The sequence below is a fragment of the Pseudorasbora parva genome, chromosome 14, assembly GCF_024679245.1.
Source record: "Pseudorasbora parva isolate DD20220531a chromosome 14, ASM2467924v1, whole genome shotgun sequence".
Lineage (NCBI taxonomy): Eukaryota > Metazoa > Chordata > Actinopteri > Cypriniformes > Gobionidae > Pseudorasbora > Pseudorasbora parva.
Window position 1 is genome coordinate 42,605,558 of NC_090185.1, and position 20,746 is coordinate 42,626,303.

General features: G+C 42.6%; 2 protein-coding genes across 4 annotated transcripts in view; both read left to right on the forward strand.

The window, feature by feature from the left end:
- tsc22d2 (TSC22 domain family 2) overlaps positions 1-1,642 on the forward strand; it is a 48,316-nt gene extending 46,674 nt beyond the window's left edge. For both annotated transcript variants that reach the window (XM_067416428.1, XM_067416429.1), the window contains one exon: positions 677-1,642. In XM_067416428.1, coding sequence (XP_067272529.1) covers positions 677-895 — 219 coding nt within the window. In that variant the 3' untranslated portion in view covers positions 896-1,642. The remainder of the gene's footprint in view (positions 1-676) is intronic.
- A 2,007-nt stretch (positions 1,643-3,649) lies between these two features.
- Positions 3,650-20,746, forward strand: part of rubcn (rubicon autophagy regulator) — a 45,247-nt gene continuing 28,150 nt past the window's right edge. For both annotated transcript variants that reach the window (XM_067416435.1, XM_067416436.1), the window contains exons 1-7: positions 3,650-3,831; positions 15,946-16,099; positions 17,943-18,026; positions 18,302-18,455; positions 18,540-18,646; positions 19,507-19,675; positions 19,826-20,233. In XM_067416435.1, the coding sequence (XP_067272536.1) occupies positions 3,791-3,831; positions 15,946-16,099; positions 17,943-18,026; positions 18,302-18,455; positions 18,540-18,646; positions 19,507-19,675; positions 19,826-20,233 (1,117 nt within the window). In that variant the 5' untranslated portion in view covers positions 3,650-3,790. The remainder of the gene's footprint in view (positions 3,832-15,945; positions 16,100-17,942; positions 18,027-18,301; positions 18,456-18,539; positions 18,647-19,506; positions 19,676-19,825; positions 20,234-20,746) is intronic.

Below are 20,746 nucleotides of genomic sequence, written 5' to 3' on the forward strand. Positions count from 1 at the left end.
GACTTTCCACTTCGAGGACCTTGATAGAAATGTAGTGGAGTAAAGAGGACGATATTTGTCTTTCAGATGGAGTGAAGTTAAAGTCAGAAGATTACAGAAAAAATAATACTCCAGTAAAGCACAGAGACTCAAACAGGGAACTTCAGTACAGGACTCGAGTAGATGTGCTTAGTTATCGTCCAGCTCTGGACCTGTGTAGAGCGGTTCTAGAGCGCGGTTCTGGAGCGGTTCTAGAGCGCGGTTCTGGAGCGGTTCTAGAGCGCTGTTCTGGAGCGGTTCTAGAGCGCTGTTCTGTAGCGGTTCTAGAGCGCTGTTCTGGAGCGGTTCTAGAGCGCTGTTCTGGAGCGGTTCTAGAGCGCTGTTCTGGAGCGGTTCTAGAGCGCTGTTCTGGAGCGGTTCTAGAGCGCTGTTCTGGAGCGGTTCTAGAGCGCTGTTCTGGAGCGGTTCTAGAGCGCTGTTCTGTAGCGGTTCTAGAGCGCTGTTCTGGAGCGGTTCTAGAGCGCTGTTCTGGAGCGGTTCTAGAGCGCTGTTCTGGAGCGGTTCTAGAGCGCTGTTCTGGAGCGGTTCTAGAGCGCGGTTCTGGAACTATTCTAGAGCTCTGTTCTGGAGCGGTTCTAGAGCGCTGTTCTGGAGCGGTTCTAGAGCAGTTCTAGAGTGGTTTTGTGTGTCTCCGCAGGACCTGGTGAAGAGCCACCTGATGTACGCGGTGCGTGAGGAGGTGGAGGTGCTGAAGGAGCAGATCAAGGAGCTGTACGAGAGGAACTCGGCCCTGGAGCGGGAGAACGCGGTGCTGAAGTCCCTGGCCAACACAGATCAGCTGAGCCAGCTGGGCTCCCAGGGGCCCCAGAACACATCGCCGCCGCAGGAGGGCCAGCCCAGCGTGTCCACGGCGTGACACACACACACTGGGCTCTCCCAGTATTAGACAATCCCTCTGGGAGAACGGATGGGAGACTGCGGGCCGGAGGGAGTCCTGCATGATCAAGACCCGTCGTCAGTTTAGTTTCACTGTTTGCATATATTTATTAGAGGGCTGCTATTTTCATAATGTAAATGAACAATGTAACAGAGGTCTATTATATATATATATATATATGAAACTTGTGTTTCTGAGATGTAAGAGACTGCGTGTTAGGCAATAATGTCCCGTGGCACAGTCCCACACTAACAGCGGTGCAGTATTCCTGCCGGATGGACAGTGCTCATGAGGATCCGGACACTCTTCTGGGATTGGGGAAGAAGCTGTGAATCTGATCGTGTTCGTAACCAAAGAAGAACGGCTTCGGTTTAGCGGCGCACATTCTCCGCTCTCTGGCTTTCCTCTGTTGCTGATTGGACCATTTTCGTACCTCATGTTTTGTTTTTACTCCGTAATAACAGGGACGCGAGCCGAGTGTGTGTTCCTCTGGGATGCACAGATGAGGGTTTGTGTTCACACACACACACACACACACACTCACTCATGAGAAGTGTCCCGTGCCTCTCCCGTTCTGAGATGTGTTGTGGCTTTGCTCTTCTCTTCTGTTGTTGAAGGAAATGTGTTGTGCTGATCTCTGAGCCTCGAGTCTCTTCATGCCGTTCTCAAACTTCAGTTCTGCCAGAAATAAATCATTACTGTTCCATCGAGGACTAGAACATTTTACATGCTTTCTGCTGTTATTGTGCATCTCTCACAAACACACACACACACACACACACACACACAGTGGGTACAGAAAGTATTCATACCCCTTACATTTTTCACTCGTTATTATATTGCAACCATTTGCTAAAATCATTTAATAATTTTCTTATTAATTTACATAAATGAGAAAAAATGACTTAAATAATTTCAACAAGCACATATTGCACCCCATATTGACTGAAAAACAAAATTGTTGAAGATTTGTTAAAGAAGAAAAACTGAAATATCATATGGTTTTAAGTATTCAGCCCCTTTGCTCAGTGTTTAGTAGATCCCCCTTTTGATCTGATACAGCCATGAGTCTTTTAGGGGAAGATGCAGTAAGTTTTCCACAGCTGGATTTGGGGATCCTCTGCCATTCCTCCTGCAGATCCTCTCCAGTTCTGTCAGGTTAGATGGTAAACGTTGGTGGACAGCCATGTTCAGGTCTCTCCAGAGATGCTCAATTGGGTGTAAGTCAGGGCTCTGGCTGGGCCAAGAACAGTCACGGAGTTGTTGTGAAGCCACTCCTTCGTTATCTTAGCTGTGTGCTTTGGGTCATTGTCTTGTTGGAAGGTGAACCTTCTGCCCAGTCTGAGGTCTTGAGCACTCTGGAGAAGGTTTCCGTCCAGGATATTCCTGTACTGGGCCAGATTTATCTTTCCCTCGATTGCAACCAGTCGTCCTGTTCCTGCACCTTAAAAACACCCCCACAGCATTATGCTGCCACCACCATGCTTCACTGTTGGGACTGTATTGGACAGGTGATATTTTTCTCCACTCATACTGCTTATAATTAAGGCCAAAAAGTTCTATCTTGGTCTCATCAGACCAGAGAATCTTATTTCTCACCATCTTGGAGTCCTTCAGGTGTTTTTTTAGCAAACTTTCATGTGTCTTGCAGTGAGGAGAGATTTCTGTCGGGCCAGTCTGCCATAAAGCCCCGATTGGTGGAGGACTGCAGTGATATTTAAGATTTTCTTTTGTAATAAATCTGCAAAAATGTCAACAATTATGTGTTTTCTGTCAATATGGGGTGCTGTGTGTACATTAATAATAAAAAAAATGAACTTAAATGATGAATATAACAGAGTGAAAAATGTAAGGGGGTCTGAATACTTTTCCGTACCCAGAGTGTGTACACACGCGCACACGACGGGACGCAGACAGGTAACACACACACACACACACACACACACACACACACACACACACACACACACACACACACACACACACACACACACACACACACACACACACACACACACACACACACACACACACACAGAGACAGACAGACAGAGTAATGCATCTGAACTGATGTTTGCTGACTGAAGTATAAGCTGAATAATGGACAGTCCGTTAGAAAATAAGGCACAACCGAGATTATGTAATATTTCAACGGACTATCGTCAATTATTCCGTATATTTCATATTATATTAAATTATATTACTTATATTTATCTGATATGATATTCTGTGTTGCCGATGTAAATGTCCTGCATGGGCTCTGACCATAGCGCTCTGACAGACTCCCATGGGTCAGTGCGCGAGCTCGCGTGTCACGTGGCACGCGCGCCGCCGTTAGAACATCAGGTGTGACAGCGCCACCGCGAGGCCGAGCCGAGTCAGCGCAGTCACTCCGGCGGACGGAAAACTCTAATAACTGTCCGAACGACTGAGATTAATAAAAAAACAATAGAGTAATAAGTTCAGAAGCATTACATTAACCATTAAAATGTCCGTTTAAAAAAAAAATTATACGGATTTTAAAATAATAAAAAAAAGTTTACATTTATTTATTTAAAGTTGTATTTAGAATTTTTATTTTGATTTATTTATTTGTGCGTTGGTGTTTACCATTGCTGAGGTTACACTTAATATGTTTATAATATATAAAACAAAACCCTGTGATACACTTTTATTTTAAGAAGATGATCTGCTTCCGCTATTTTAGGCCCGCTCTCATCCGGGGAGAGCTGACGTCACATCCGCCGAGCTTGTTATGGTGCGGGTCGCCCAGTGTGGAAACACCTAACGTTACTGCCTACGCGGAGACTTTGCGTGTTTAAGGTCAAGCTAGAGTGAGCTAAAGGCCGACTCGAGCCGCTCGCTGGGCCGGGGATGGAGCTCTCTTCCACGGGGGCGGAGGACGGAGAGCGCAGGTGAGCAAACGCCGCGGATATTCACCGCCGTCCGGGGTTTGACAGCTGCAGGCACAGCGGTGTTTGAGCAGATTACTGCGCTCAACGAGGCATCTCAGCGCCTCATACTCTTAAACATCAGTATTTAACTGACATATGTGAAATAATCATCGAGTGTGCGCTGAAATGAGCGATTGCAGCTTCATATCGAACTAGCCGGTTAGTGAAACTGTTAATCCTACTATGGCGTAGACTTCACTCATGAATATTAATCGCGTCACATGACGGGTGCTCTCCTCTGATTGGCTAAACGCTGGACATTAGCAAATGGCGGCGGTCGCTTTTGCAGAATCAACCAATAGGAGCGCTGGCGCTCCCGGAAGAGGCGCGTGTGAAGTAATGAATATTAATGAACCGAGTCGACACAAACACCAGTCTCGTGACATTTCATTATAAACTGTTATAATTTATTTCACCGACGCCCCTCCAAACGCACACAATATCATAACATAAACGGACTCTAACGCAGTGTAAAGACCCGAGGAAACCTTTCAACAATGCAAAAAGAGTGCTTATCATGGAAATAATGTGTTTTAAAAGAACTGAACTGAATGTTTTCGAACACTTAAAGGTGCAGAGTGTAGTATTTATCAGGCTCATTTGACAGAAATGCAATATAATATCCATAACTATGTTTTCACTGAAGTATAAAGGCCTTATATAATGAGCTGTTGTGTTTTTATGACCTTAGATTGATCTTTTACACACACACACACACACACACACACCGTGGTTAACCTTACAGTGAAGTCGCCAGGGGTTTCTGGCTCCATTTAGCAGATTAATTGTCAGTTTTAAGGCTTTGTCGTACATTTGTGCGCTTTAAATAATTGTGAATTGAGTCCTTTTGTTATCATTCAGCTAACATGTTTAAGTATTGTTTGTTTTTTGCCCCTTATTCGTGTCTCATCCCAGGATAAAGACCCAGCGCTGAGGGAGAGGATAAAGTCTCTCCTTTATTTAGGAAAGCATAGATTATATACATTGAATACAAAGGGTACAACCTGATTTGAACCAATGAGAGAGAGGTTACATCATTAGCTCAGGGTATAGGAATGTGATAAACAAATCTAAATATGGTCATCTCTTGGTCAGATAGCCAGGCCTTCCTTGAGCTCCTGAAGATCTCGTAATAGGTAAAGCAGGACCATTGTGTAACTCTCACCAGCATCTGTTCCTTATATGGAGTGGCTCCAGCAGATAATGTTAAGTATAATACAGCTTCATCAGAGGGAGGGACGAGACGCTCTGACCACTCCTGTCCATGCTGAGAACAACATAACATGGAGCATGCCGTACGCCAACGTCCATATTGATAAATCTCAAAGTCACCGTGGGTTTGGGTGTACGCTGGAAATTTGGTGTAGGCACTTTTGATAAATGAGGGCCAATATATAAGATTTTAGGATTAAAAACCTCTAGAACAGCGTTATAGATTGTGTTGACGTGCACATTATCACAAATGTTTCAGAAAATGTTTAAATCCAGAGAAATCAGTGATTTTAACCAGGACACGGCCCGTGTGTGTGCCGCTTTAATATCTGATGTGTTTTATTAGACACTGATTGATCATTGATGGACAGAAACTAATGATTGTTCTCCAGCTCAACACAGTTACTCTTATTGTTTAGATGTGGTGTTGTTGATTTACTGCTCAGAGTACCGTGTTTTACGGCCTAATATGACACAGCGCACAGAATCGCATTATAACATCACTTTAACACACGTTCACTATACTGGCCTATACACGTTCACTATATACTGGCCTATACATGTTCACTATACTGGCCTATACATGTTCACTATATACTGGCCTACACATGTTCACTATATACTGGCCTATACATGTTCACTATACTGGCCTATACATGTTCACTATACTGGCCTATACATGTTCACTATACTGGCCTATACATGTTCACTATGCATGTATAGTGAACGTATATAGGCCAGTATAGTGAACGTATGTAGGCCAGTATAGTGAACATGTATAGTGAACATGTATAGGCCAGTATGGTGAATATGTATAGGCCAGTATGGTGAACATGTATAGTGAACATGTATAGGCCAGTATAGTGAACATGTATAGTGAACATGTGTAGGCCAGTATAGTGAACATGTGTTGGCCAGTATAGTGAACATGTGTTGGCCAGTATAGTGAACATGTATAGTGAACGTATATAGGCCAGTATAGTGAACATGTGTAGGCTAGTATAGTGAACGTATATAGGCCAGTATAGTGAACATGTGTAGGCCAGTATAGTGAACATGTATAGTGAACGTATATAGGCCAGTATAGTGAACATGTGTAGGCTAGTATAGTGAACATGTGTAGGCTAATATAGTAAACATGTATAGGCCAGTATGGTGAATATGTATAGGCCAGTATAGTGAACATGTATAGGCCAGTATAGTGAACATGTATAGTGAACATGTATAGGCCAGTATAGTGAACATGTATAGTGAACATGTGTAGGCCAGTATAGTGAACATGTATAGTGAACATGTATAGGCCAGTAGGCCAGTATAGTGAACGTGTATAGGCCAGTATAGTGAACGTGTATAGGCCAGTAGGCCAGTATAGTGAACGTGTATAGGCCAGTATAGTGAACGTGTATAGGCCAGTATAGTGAACGTGTATAGGCCAGTATAGTGAACATGTATAGGCCAGTAGGCCAGTATATTGAACATGTATAGGACAGTAGGCCAGTATAGTGAACATGTATAGGCCAGTATAGTGAACATGTATAGTGAACATGTATAGGCCAGTATAGTGAACCTATATAGGCCAGTATAGTGAACATGTATAGGCCAGTATAGTGAACATGTATAGTGAACATGTATAGGCCAGTAGGCCAGTATAGTGAACATGTATAGTGTACGTATATAGGCCAGTATAGTGAACGTATATAGGCCAGTATAGTGAACATGTGTAGGCTAATATAGTAAACATGTATAGGCCAGTATAGTGAACATGTATAGGCTAGTATAGTGAACATGTATAGGCCAGTATGGTGAATATGTATAGGCCAGTATGGTGAATATGTATAGGCCAGTATAGTGAACATGTATAGGCCAGCATAGTGAACATGTATAGTGAACATGTATAGGCCAGCATAGTGAACATGTATAGTGAACATGTATAGGCCAGTATAGTGAACATGTATAGGCCAGTATAGTGAACATGTATAGGCCAGTATAGTGAACATGTATAGGCCAGTATAGTGAACATGTATAGGCCAGTATAGTGAACATGTATAGGCCAGTATGGTGAATATGTATAGGCCAGTATAGTGAACATGTATAGTGAACATGTATAGGCCAGTATAGTGAACATGTATAGTGAACATGTATAGGCCAGTATATTGAACATGTATAGGCCAGTATAGTGAACATGTATAGGCCAGTATAGTGAACATGTATAGGCCAGTATAGTGAACATGTATAGGCCAGCATAGTGAACATGTATAGTGAACATGTATAGGCCAGTATAGTGAACATGTATAGGCCAGCATAGTGAACATGTATAGGCCAGTATAGTGAACATGTATAGTGAACATGTATAGGCCAGTATAGTGAACATGTATAGGCCAGCATAGTGAACATGTATAGTGAACATGTATATGCCAGTATAGTGTACATGTATAGGCCAGTATAGTGAACATGTATAGGCCAGTATAGTGAACATGTATAGGCCAGTATAGTGAACATGTATAGGCCAGCATAGTGAACATGTATATGCCAGTATAGTGAACATGTATAGGCCAGTATAGTGAACATGTATAGGCCAGTATAGTGAACATGTATAGGCCAGTATAGTGAACATGTATAGGCCAGCATAGTGAACATGTATAGGCCAGTATAGTGAACATGTATAGGCCAGCATAGTGAACATGTATAGGCCAGTATAGTGAATATGTATAGGCCAGTATAGTGAACATGTATAGGCCAGCATAGTGAACATGTATAGGCCAGTATATAGTAAACATGTATAGGCCAGCATAGTGAACATGTATAGGCCAGTATAGTGAACATGTATAGGCCAGTATAGTGAACATGTATAGGCCAGCATAGTGAACATGTATAGGCCAGCATAGTGAACATGTATAGGCCAGTATAGTGAACATGTATAGGCCAGTATATAGTGAACATGTATAGGCCAGTATATAGTGAACATGTATAGGCCAGTATATAGTGAACATGTATAGGCCAGTATATAGTGAACATGTATAGGCCAGTATAGTGAACATGTATAGGCCAGTATATAGTGAACATGTATAGGCCAGTATATAGTGAACATGTATAGGCCAGTATATAGTGAACATGTATAGGCCAGTATATAGTGAACATGTATAGGCCAGTATAGTGAACATGTATAGGCCAGTATAGTGAACATGTATAGGCCAGTATAGTGAACATGTATAGGCCAGTATATAGTGAACATGTATAGGCCAGTATATAGTGAACATGTATAGGCCAGTATAGTGAACATGTGTAGGCCAGTATAGTGAACATGTGTAGGCCAGTATATAGTGAACGTGTATAGGCCAGTATAGTGAACGTGTGTAGGCCAGTATAGTGAACATGTATAGGCCAGTATAGTGAACATGTATAGGCCAGTATAGTGAACATGTATAGGCCAGTATAGTGAACATGTATAGGCCAGCATAGTGAACATGTATAGGCCAGTATAGTGAATATGTATAGGCCAGTATAGTGAACATGTATAGGCCAGCATAGTGAACATGTATAGGCCAGTATATAGTGAACATGTATAGGCCAGCATAGTGAACATGTATAGGCCAGTATAGTGAACATGTATAGGCCAGTATAGTGAACATGTATAGGCCAGTATAGTGAACATGTATAGGCCAGCATAGTGAACATGTATAGGCCAGCATAGTGAACATGTATAGGCCAGCATAGTGAACATGTATAGGCCAGTATATAGTGAACATGTATAGGCCAGTATATAGTGAACATGTATAGGCCAGTATATAGTGAACATGTATAGGCCAGTATATAGTGAACATGTATAGGCCAGTATATAGTGAACATGTATAGGCCAGTATATAGTGAACATGTATAGGCCAGTATAGTGAACATGTATAGGCCAGTATATAGTGAACATGTATAGGCCAGTATATAGTGAACATGTATAGGCCAGTATATAGTGAACATGTATAGGCCAGTATATAGTGAACATGTATAGGCCAGTATAGTGAACATGTATAGGCCAGTATAGTGAACATGTATAGGCCAGTATATAGTGAACATGTATAGGCCAGTATATAGTGAACATGTATAGGCCAGTATAGTGAACATGTGTAGGCCAGTATAGTGAACATGTGTAGGCCAGTATAGTGAACATGTGTAGGCCAGTATATAGTGAACGTGTATAGGCCAGTATAGTGAACGTGTGTAGGCCAGTATAGTGAACATGTATAGGCCAGTATAGTGAACATGTATAGGCCAGTATAGTGAACATGTATAGGCCAGCATAGTGAACATGTATAGGCCAGTATATAGTGAACATGTGTAGGCCAGTATAGTGAACATGTATAGGCCAGTATAGTGAACATGTATAGGCCAGTATATAGTGAACATGTGTAGGCCAGTATAGTGAACATGTGTAGGCCAGTATAGTGAACATGTATAGGCCAGTATAGTGAACATGTATAGGCCAGTATAGTGAACATGTATAGGCCAGTATATAGTGAACGTGTGTAGGCCAGTATATAGTGAACATGTGTAGGCCAGTATATAGTGAACATGTATAGGCCAGTATATAGTGAACGTGTATAGGCCAGTATAGTGAACGTGTATAGGCCAGTATAGTGAACGTGTATAGGCCAGTATAGTGAACGTGTGTAGGCCAGTATAGTGAACATGTGTAGGCCAGTATAGTAAACATGTATAGGCCAGTATGGTGAATATGTATAGGCCAGTATAGTGAACATGTATAGGCCAGTATAGTGAACATGTATAGTGAACATGTATAGGCCAGTATAGTGAACATGTATAGTGAACATGTGTAGGCCAGTATAGTGAACATGTATAGTGAACATGTATAGGCCAGTAGGCCAGTATAGTGAACGTGTATAGGCCAGTATAGTGAACGTGTATAGGCCAGTAGGCCAGTATAGTGAACGTGTATAGGCCAGTATAGTGAACGTGTATAGGCCAGTATAGTGAACGTGTATAGGCCAGTATAGTGAACATGTATAGGCCAGTAGGCCAGTATATTGAACATGTATAGGACAGTAGGCCAGTATAGTGAACATGTATAGGCCAGTATAGTGAACATGTATAGTGAACATGTATAGGCCAGTATAGTGAACCTATATAGGCCAGTATAGTGAACATGTATAGGCCAGTATAGTGAACATGTATAGTGAACATGTATAGGCCAGTAGGCCAGTATAGTGAACATGTATAGTGTACGTATATAGGCCAGTATAGTGAACGTATATAGGCCAGTATAGTGAACATGTGTAGGCTAATATAGTAAACATGTATAGGCCAGTATAGTGAACATGTATAGGCTAGTATAGTGAACATGTATAGGCCAGTATGGTGAATATGTATAGGCCAGTATGGTGAATATGTATAGGCCAGTATAGTGAACATGTATAGGCCAGCATAGTGAACATGTATAGTGAACATGTATAGGCCAGCATAGTGAACATGTATAGTGAACATGTATAGGCCAGTATAGTGAACATGTATAGGCCAGTATAGTGAACATGTATAGGCCAGTATAGTGAACATGTATAGGCCAGTATAGTGAACATGTATAGGCCAGTATGGTGAATATGTATAGGCCAGTATAGTGAACATGTATAGTGAACATGTATAGGCCAGTATAGTGAACATGTATAGTGAACATGTATAGGCCAGTATAGTGAACATGTATAGGCCAGTATAGTGAACATGTATAGGCCAGTATAGTGAACATGTATAGGCCAGTATATTGAACATGTATAGGCCAGTATAGTGAACATGTATAGGCCAGTATAGTGAACATGTATAGGCCAGTATAGTGAACATGTATAGGCCAGCATAGTGAACATGTATAGTGAACATGTATAGGCCAGTATAGTGAACATGTATAGGCCAGCATAGTGAACATGTATAGGCCAGTATAGTGAACATGTATAGTGAACATGTATAGGCCAGTATAGTGAACATGTATAGGCCAGCATAGTGAACATGTATAGTGAACATGTATATGCCAGTATAGTGTACATGTATAGGCCAGTATAGTGAACATGTATAGGCCAGTATAGTGAACATGTATAGGCCAGTATAGTGAACATGTATAGGCCAGCATAGTGAACATGTATATGCCAGTATAGTGAACATGTATAGGCCAGTATAGTGAACATGTATAGGCCAGTATAGTGAACATGTATAGGCCAGTATAGTGAACATGTATAGGCCAGCATAGTGAACATGTATAGGCCAGTATAGTGAACATGTATAGGCCAGCATAGTGAACATGTATAGGCCAGTATAGTGAATATGTATAGGCCAGTATAGTGAACATGTATAGGCCAGCATAGTGAACATGTATAGGCCAGTATATAGTGAACATGTATAGGCCAGCATAGTGAACATGTATAGGCCAGTATAGTGAACATGTATAGGCCAGTATAGTGAACATGTATAGGCCAGCATAGTGAACATGTATAGGCCAGCATAGTGAACATGTATAGGCCAGTATAGTGAACATGTATAGGCCAGTATATAGTGAACATGTATAGGCCAGTATATAGTGAACATGTATAGGCCAGTATATAGTGAACATGTATAGGCCAGTATATAGTGAACATGTATAGGCCAGTATAGTGAACATGTATAGGCCAGTATATAGTGAACATGTATAGGCCAGTATATAGTGAACATGTATAGGCCAGTATATAGTGAACATGTATAGGCCAGTATATAGTGAACATGTATAGGCCAGTATAGTGAACATGTATAGGCCAGTATAGTGAACATGTATAGGCCAGTATAGTGAACATGTATAGGCCAGTATATAGTGAACATGTATAGGCCAGTATATAGTGAACATGTATAGGCCAGTATAGTGAACATGTGTAGGCCAGTATAGTGAACATGTGTAGGCCAGTATATAGTGAACGTGTATAGGCCAGTATAGTGAACGTGTGTAGGCCAGTATAGTGAACATGTATAGGCCAGTATAGTGAACATGTATAGGCCAGTATAGTGAACATGTATAGGCCAGTATAGTGAACATGTATAGGCCAGCATAGTGAACATGTATAGGCCAGTATAGTGAATATGTATAGGCCAGTATAGTGAACATGTATAGGCCAGCATAGTGAACATGTATAGGCCAGTATATAGTGAACATGTATAGGCCAGCATAGTGAACATGTATAGGCCAGTATAGTGAACATGTATAGGCCAGTATAGTGAACATGTATAGGCCAGTATAGTGAACATGTATAGGCCAGCATAGTGAACATGTATAGGCCAGCATAGTGAACATGTATAGGCCAGCATAGTGAACATGTATAGGCCAGTATATAGTGAACATGTATAGGCCAGTATATAGTGAACATGTATAGGCCAGTATATAGTGAACATGTATAGGCCAGTATATAGTGAACATGTATAGGCCAGTATATAGTGAACATGTATAGGCCAGTATATAGTGAACATGTATAGGCCAGTATAGTGAACATGTATAGGCCAGTATATAGTGAACATGTATAGGCCAGTATATAGTGAACATGTATAGGCCAGTATATAGTGAACATGTATAGGCCAGTATATAGTGAACATGTATAGGCCAGTATAGTGAACATGTATAGGCCAGTATAGTGAACATGTATAGGCCAGTATATAGTGAACATGTATAGGCCAGTATATAGTGAACATGTATAGGCCAGTATATAGTGAACATGTATAGGCCAGTATAGTGAACATGTGTAGGCCAGTATAGTGAACATGTGTAGGCCAGTATATAGTGAACGTGTATAGGCCAGTATAGTGAACGTGTGTAGGCCAGTATAGTGAACATGTATAGGCCAGTATAGTGAACATGTATAGGCCAGTATAGTGAACATGTATAGGCCAGCATAGTGAACATGTATAGGCCAGTATATAGTGAACATGTGTAGGCCAGTATAGTGAACATGTATAGGCCAGTATAGTGAACATGTATAGGCCAGTATATAGTGAACATGTGTAGGCCAGTATAGTGAACATGTGTAGGCCAGTATAGTGAACATGTATAGGCCAGTATAGTGAACATGTATAGGCCAGTATAGTGAACATGTATAGGCCAGTATATAGTGAACGTGTGTAGGCCAGTATATAGTGAACATGTATAGGCCAGTATAGTGAACATGTATAGGCCAGTATATAGTGAACTTGTATAGGCCAGTATAGTGAACGTGTATAGGCCAGTATAGTGAACGTGTGTAGGCCAGTATAGTGAACATGTGTAGGCCAGTATAGTGAACATGTATAGGCCAGTATAGTGAACATGTATAGGCCAGTATATAGTGAACATGTATAGGCCAGTATATAGTGAACATGTGTAGGCCAGTATATAGTGAACATGTGTAGGCCAGTATATAGTGAACATGTATAGGCCAGTATAGTGAACATGCATAGGCCATTATATAGTGAACATGTATAGGCCAGTATAGTGAACGTGTATAGGCCAGTATAGTGAACGTGTGTAGGCCAGTATAGTGAACATGTGTAGGCCAGTATAGTGAACGTGTGTTAAAGTGATGTTATAATGCGATTCTGTGCGCTGTGTCATATTAGGCCGTAAAACACGGTACTCTGAGCAGTAAATCAACAACACCACATCTAAACAATAAGAGTAACTGTGTTGAGCTGGAGAACAATCATTAGTTTCTGTCCATCAATGATCAATCAGTGTCTAATAAAACACATCAGATATTAAAGCGGCACACACACGGGCCGTGTCCTGGTTAAAATCACTGATTTCTCTGGATTTAAACATTTTCTGAAACATTTGTGATAATGTGCACGTCAACACAATCTATAACGCTGTTCTAGAGGTTTTTAATCCTAAAATCTTACACATTGGCCCTCATTTATCAAAAGTGCCTACACCAAATTTCCAGCGTACACCCAAACCCACGGTGACTTTGAGATTTATCAATATGGACGTTGGCGTACGGCATGCTCCAATACTATGCCAGTGCAGGAGGTGGTGTACGCAAGTTTGAGTTAGTGCGAAAATGAAAAACAATAACACCACAAAACATACTGACAAAGATATGCTATATTATGAGTCTGACCCACTGTAAAAACAACAACATTGTAATTATAAACTTCAGTGTATATTTTTGTGCAGCGTAGACTTCAATGTTTCATTTGTGTGACTATAGGCTACCAAAGCATTTGAGGATGTATTCCTCCAGTTGAGCCTGTGCCCAGCTGCGCACGGACTGGGACTGAATAATTCAGACTGACAAAATAATACAAATTACATTCTACTTCTTTTAAATATTAATAAAATAAATAATAACCGCATTCTTCTTCTAAATAACAATAAGCGTCATTAATAATAAAAATCATAATAATAATAAGAGTCTTACAAATTGTCATTATTAATGTGAATGAATGGAGGCTACTCCACATCACATCATCATCATATCGTACACCCCAATACATGTGCCGTGATACGAAATTAAATGCTAATTGTTTCAAAACATGTGCTGTAAAATAATGCATTGATAATTTCTCATCCAAACAGCTATTTAAACTGCTGGAGTGCGCTTCTCAACCTCCACACTATTAACAGTACTCGTTATTTGGGTCCATATTTTGTTTTTGTGGGTGCCTTTAATCGCACTCTTTAAACTCTCAAATACAACAATTATGTTTTTTTTTTCCACTTCCCTGGTGATGGTCTCGATGGGCGCGTCTCAATCATCTCACTAGTTCAGTAGTCAGAGCACTGATCAGGGAGTCAGCCCATTGACTTATGTCCTAATCAGTGCCCTGACTAGTGGACTAGTGAGATAATGGAGACGCGCCCGATCTCCACGTCGGAGAAGTTTCGCTTCTTTGCCGTCTTCCGTGTGTCCATGGCGTAAAATGAGGGCGTGGGAGAGGCGGAGACTTGAGTATATAGGGGCGTGTTATTCTAATGACGATCGTTTTCAGCCGCCGCATTTATTAAGGGCAGGTATTGCGTACACCTGAATTGCAGAGGTGCGCACAGTTTCATAAATCAGGCGATGAGAGGAGTGTAAGCATAATCTTACGCCAACATATACGCCCGTTTCTACGCAAGATTGATAAATGAGGGCCTTTAATGCCATTTCTATTGAAACTTCTATATCATGTTTCAATATATTTGTAATTGCACACTTATAATGATGTTGCAATTTAGTACATTTAATATATATGTAATATCAAATAACACACTAGTTAAAATGATATTCAAGTAGTTAGTTAGTCAGCACATCAAAATAAGTGCACTTATTTAACACTCATCCTTCCCTCGGGTCATTTGGACCCCCTTTAGGAAAGATTGAAATGCTTCAGTACACATAGAAAAACCTGCTCGAGTCAACCTGAAAGTGCTGAAACTTTACCAGAAACTGTGTGTGTGTGTGTGTGAGTGTGTGTATGTGTGTGTGTGTGTGTGAGAGAGAGACTATATTCTGAAGAGAGAGGGACTTTAGGCCCCAGCATAACACCTCCGTTCATCTTCACACACAGTTTAAGATATTTTATATTTAAAGATCCAGAAAGGGAATAAAAACATCATCACAGTAGTCCATATGAGACATCAGTGGGTTAATTAGAGTCTCTTGAAGCATCAGAAATACATTTGGGTCCAAAAATAACAAAAACTACGACTTTATTCAGCATTGGCTTCTCTTCCGGGTTTGTTAATTAACTGGGTGAACTAACCCTTTAAGAAATGGAAAAAATCTTGAAATGAAATGTTAGAAAGTGTACTTTTAGCACTGTGGGTCATTTTGACCTGTGAGGATTAGTTAAAGTAATTTCCCATATTTGATGTGTGTGTGTGTGTGTGTGTGTCAGATGGGAGCTGTGGAAGCTGCTGTCTAACCTGAAGACGACGGTGGAGGGGCTTCTGTCCACCAATAACCCCAATGTGTGGTCCCGCTACGGGGGTCTGCAGCGCCTGCACAAGGACATGAACAACATCCTGGGCCACGGCCTCCGGCAGGAACAGGTGCAGGAACGCTCCCAGAATGACCTGCGCAACACGCGGAGTACACACATCAGGCATAACATTATCACCTCCCTAATATAGTGCTGGTCCCTGAGCCGTCAGCCTCCGCCTGACCCCTGAAGGTGTGCCTCAAACTGAGCTGCTCTGTGTATTCTGACAGCTTTCTATCAGAACCAGCATTAACTTCTGGAGCAGTTTGAGCTCCAGTAGCTCGTCTGTTTGATCGGACCCCACGGGCCAGCCTTCGCTCCCCACGTGCATCAATGAGCCTTGGCCGCCCATGACCCTGTGGCCGGTTCTCCACTGGTCCTTCCTTGGAGCACTTTTGATAGACACTGACTAGGGATGCAAATTAGCGGGTAATTCATTAATCAATAGTTGATTGACCTTATCGATCGATTAACGATTACCTGATTCAGCTATTTTGCTCAGAATGTAAACTTCACACGGTATCAGCAGTGTCTTTAACATAAAACGCCAAATATTGCACTAAACATTACTGTATTGATGTTTTATTGTAACAGTTGTGATGCGGTACAGATAATGGCTAGTTAGAGAACAGACAGTACAAATAAAACTGATCGAGTCTGCCTAATAAAGCATGATCCGAATGAGCGTCGCAGCACACACAGCAGGAGTCAGATCTTGAGCTGACAGACATGATGATCGCGGAGGATTTGGTTTCAAAGTAAAAAGTAAAAGTGCCTATTTAAGGGAGTTTGTGTTGTTGTGTTTTTCATTAAGAATAATAGATACAGTTCAAGCAACCCGTCCTGAATCGGTGCTAATTCTAAACCGAAACTAAAATCTGCTTAGCGCACATTTACTGACTAGCGGTCCTTCACTGGTGCGGTTTCAGTTCATATGGAAGCTTAACTTTCGGAGTTCATTGAGAGCACTCGCTTTGCTCCGCTTCGTTATTAATGCCCGAGCGGCCGTGTGCGTGCTACTTTCTCTTAGGTAGAATTAGCGTTTTAAAAGCCCAGTCGGTGATGCCGGTATTACCGGTGTTGTCATGTCGATTAACCAGTGGGAACATTTTCACACAGTCACATATAGGGTTTGTGGTCGCAGGGATATTATATCCTGGCTCCATGAAGTGTTTAACTCCCGAAATCCCTAACTATCAGTAGTGTTAACTGGCTAACCGCTTTCATGAGTCCTCGTACTCGCCTTCCCACCACAGCAGTGACTGTAGGCTGTGAAGGCGAAGGTTGGCGAACTCGTGGAGCTGTTGTACTTAATCGTAGTGCCGCAAAGTTTACAGTGGGCGTCTTGGTCATCATTCATTATTTGAAATGCTCCCAAACTCCACTCCGTTTTCTCTCCATTTCTTTTTTGCCGCCTCAAGTTTGGGTCGGGTCTCTTACCGCCCGCGGGAATCTCGTGTCACGTTCACAATATTTCATTAACCGGCAATTAATTTAATTTAATTGAGTAAATCTTGTCGGCAATTAATCGATTAACCGTTTACACCCCTAATACTGACCACTGCAGACCGGGAACAGCCCACAAGAGCTGCAGTTTTGGAGATGCTCTGACCCAGTCGTCTAGCCGTCACAATCTGGCCAAACTCGCTCAAATCCTTACGCTTGCCCATTTCTCCTGCTTCACACACATCAACTCTGAGGACAACATGTTCACTTGCAGCCTAATATATCCCTCCCACTAACAGGAGCCGTGATGAAGAGATCATCGGTGTATCGAGATGTTGTGCCTGATGGTGTACGTCCCAAACTCCCCTGATCAGATGTTGTGTTATTGATTGCTATCGGTGTAGTGTATGAATTATGGTGAGCCTGTGGTGTGAGATGATCTGTGTGTGTGTGTGTGTGTTCTGCAGATCTACTATAAGCAGAAGGACTACTGGCGTTTCGTGTGGTGTGTGCGCTATCTGTGCCCTCATCTGGCCCGGCATGTGGAGCAGGTACTGTCTGTCCTCAACACACACACACACTTCTTTTTGTGGTTTATAATTCGGTTGGTGCGGATAGTGTGAGTGTGTCAGTGTCCTGAGGCTGATTATTGTTAGTCGTGTTAGTTTGTGTTTGCAGCCTCAGGGCCAGCTGAATCAGGGGACTTCTCAGTGTTCACTTCATGGTTTTTAAGGGCTTTAAAGTTGGGGTCACTCATTTTTTTTATCTCCAGATTTGATGGCTCTCTCCCCCCCCTCTCTCTCTCTGTGTGTGTGTGTGTGTGTAGTTCAGTCAGCTGGAGCCGGTGCTCAGTGGTCAGTGTTTCGGCGAGGGCTTTAAAGCCGAGCGTTGGCTCCTGCACAGCCTCCAGGGCCACATCCTGTCCGCCCAGCTCAAGCCTCTGCTGCAGCACAGGGAGAACACACACAAGTTCTACAACGGTACCTACACACACTCTCTCTCTCACACAGACACAAACACACACACACTCTTGTGCTGTGTTCTGAAGGCTTGTCCTCCTGCAGACGGGGCCTTCCTGCTGAGTGAAGCGCATGTGTCGGCCATGCTGCAGTGTCTGGAGGCGGTGGAGCAGAATAACCCTCGGCTGCTGGCCCTCATAGACACCGTCAAGGTCAGACATTCACACACACCTCACCCTGAGCATTCACTGTCTGAGAACATCACTCCCGTCACACATCAACACACACTCAACCTGGAAACGGGTGACAATTTAACAAATGTACCTTTTTTACTATAACCTATAGCTTTGCCTGAGCAAACAAGCAACGGTTCTGAATATCGTCCACTACACTGTAAAAATAAAAATTATATTTTTGGTTTAACATGAAAAAGTAAGTAAACTAACTGTCCTAAAATTGAGTTTATTGAAAGGAAAAATTTGAGTTGACACAATGATGGAAATTGGTTCTCTAAATAGAAACTAAAAATAATATTGTATCTGAACCACATAAAAAATAGCAAAAGTTTTGCATGTTTTACTGCGTCATCACACATAAAACGCACACAGTTACCCAATATGCTTACAAAATCTTTTAACAATATTTGACTAAAGGTTAACATTTGAGAATCGACATTGTATTAACTCTAAGTTTTAGTCAACGAACTCAAAATATTAAGGCAACCAGGTATCTTAGCTTTAAATCATTTCTACAGTGCATGAGACATTATCAGTCCTTTTGCCAGTCCCCTGTCTGTCTAAGCGATGAACTGTCCCACTTGTGCTTGTGTTATGAGAGGTAACGCACGTTTTATACTTGTGCTGCAGCCCTGATAGTTAAATGGCCGCCATGTTCATCGCTAGCTCTACCATCCAGCAGGTCACTGGGGCTTGGTTGGTCTGGTTAGCATAGCCCTTTTAGCCCTGCTGGTAGATACCGTAACGACACCATCTTTCTTCATCGTCAGCCGTTCGGATAGGAGTTCTGTATTTCCACGCTCAGACGTGTCAGTGTGTTGTGTGTGTTGTTCTAGCTGTGCCATCTGAAGGAGTCTCCTCCGCTGTGCTTGCTGAAGAGCCAGAGTCTGTGTTTTCTGCCCGGGGCCGCAGGAGTCTGGAGGCCGGCGGACGGGTCTCAGTGCAGCAGGCTCAGCTCCGCCCCCATGGAGAGACCCAGCTCCGCCCTCTCCAACAGCAGCTCAGGTCAGTGCATTCACAGCACATTCTGTGCTCCCTCACCACACTATAGCCTGCCTTGTTGGAGCTCAGTGTCCGGCACAGAAAGCGGTGGGCTGTTATCAGCAGAAGTGTGTCCGCTGCTCCTGAACCTCAGCGTGTCTCTGTGTGTTTTAGATGTGGCTCCATGGGTGAGCAGCACAGGGCATCTGCCCCGCCTCCTCTTCAGTGCCGCCGCCACGCCCGCTCCGCCGGAGGGCCAGTGTGTGGAGGGCCAGTGTGCTGAGGACCAGTGTGTGGAGGTGGATCTGGATGACGGGCCGGAGTATCTGGCCATCGGTAATCTGGGCAAGCAGAAGCACAGCGACTCCAGCAGCTCTACTCAGAGCAGCGAGCACATGGGCACACCAGGCCACGCCCACACCACAGGCCACACCCACACCACAGACCACGCCCACACACCTGTGGCTCTGCCCCCAGCGCGACGCGGCTCCTTCTCAGAGGCTCCGAGGCCTGCGGGGCGGAGCCACAGGGGACACATGCGCTCTCTGTCCGACACCGGCCTCACACAGAAGCTGAAGAATGGTGTGTACACACACACACACACACACACACACACACACACACTTACATAGATTCTTAAGCCGTATTCGCACGGGGCTAGTATTATCTGGGGACCTCTGGTGATTTGTAATAATTGCAGAGAATGTCTGTAATCTTAAGCGAATCGGCCATGTCTGTAATTTGTAGAGTAAAAATTCCCCCGCAAATGACCTACCATATTTCACTGAACACTGAGGTCCTGTGATAATAGTAGTCCCGTGCGAATCGACATCTCTGTGATTTGGCCAGGATTAGGCGGATCGGAAAGCATTTTTGCAAAGTTTTTATATCCTGTGCGCATTTCTATCTTTATCTTTCACGAAGAATGGAGATCGTTATGAATTCCCGCACCGATTATACTTTCACTTTAGAATGAGTATCAATTTGGGAGCAAACTGATTGAATGGTGTGTTTAATATTAATATCAATACTATTCTTAAAAACAGAAAAACAGAACAGAACAATTACCAGATCGTTTAAATGGGTGCTTTTACA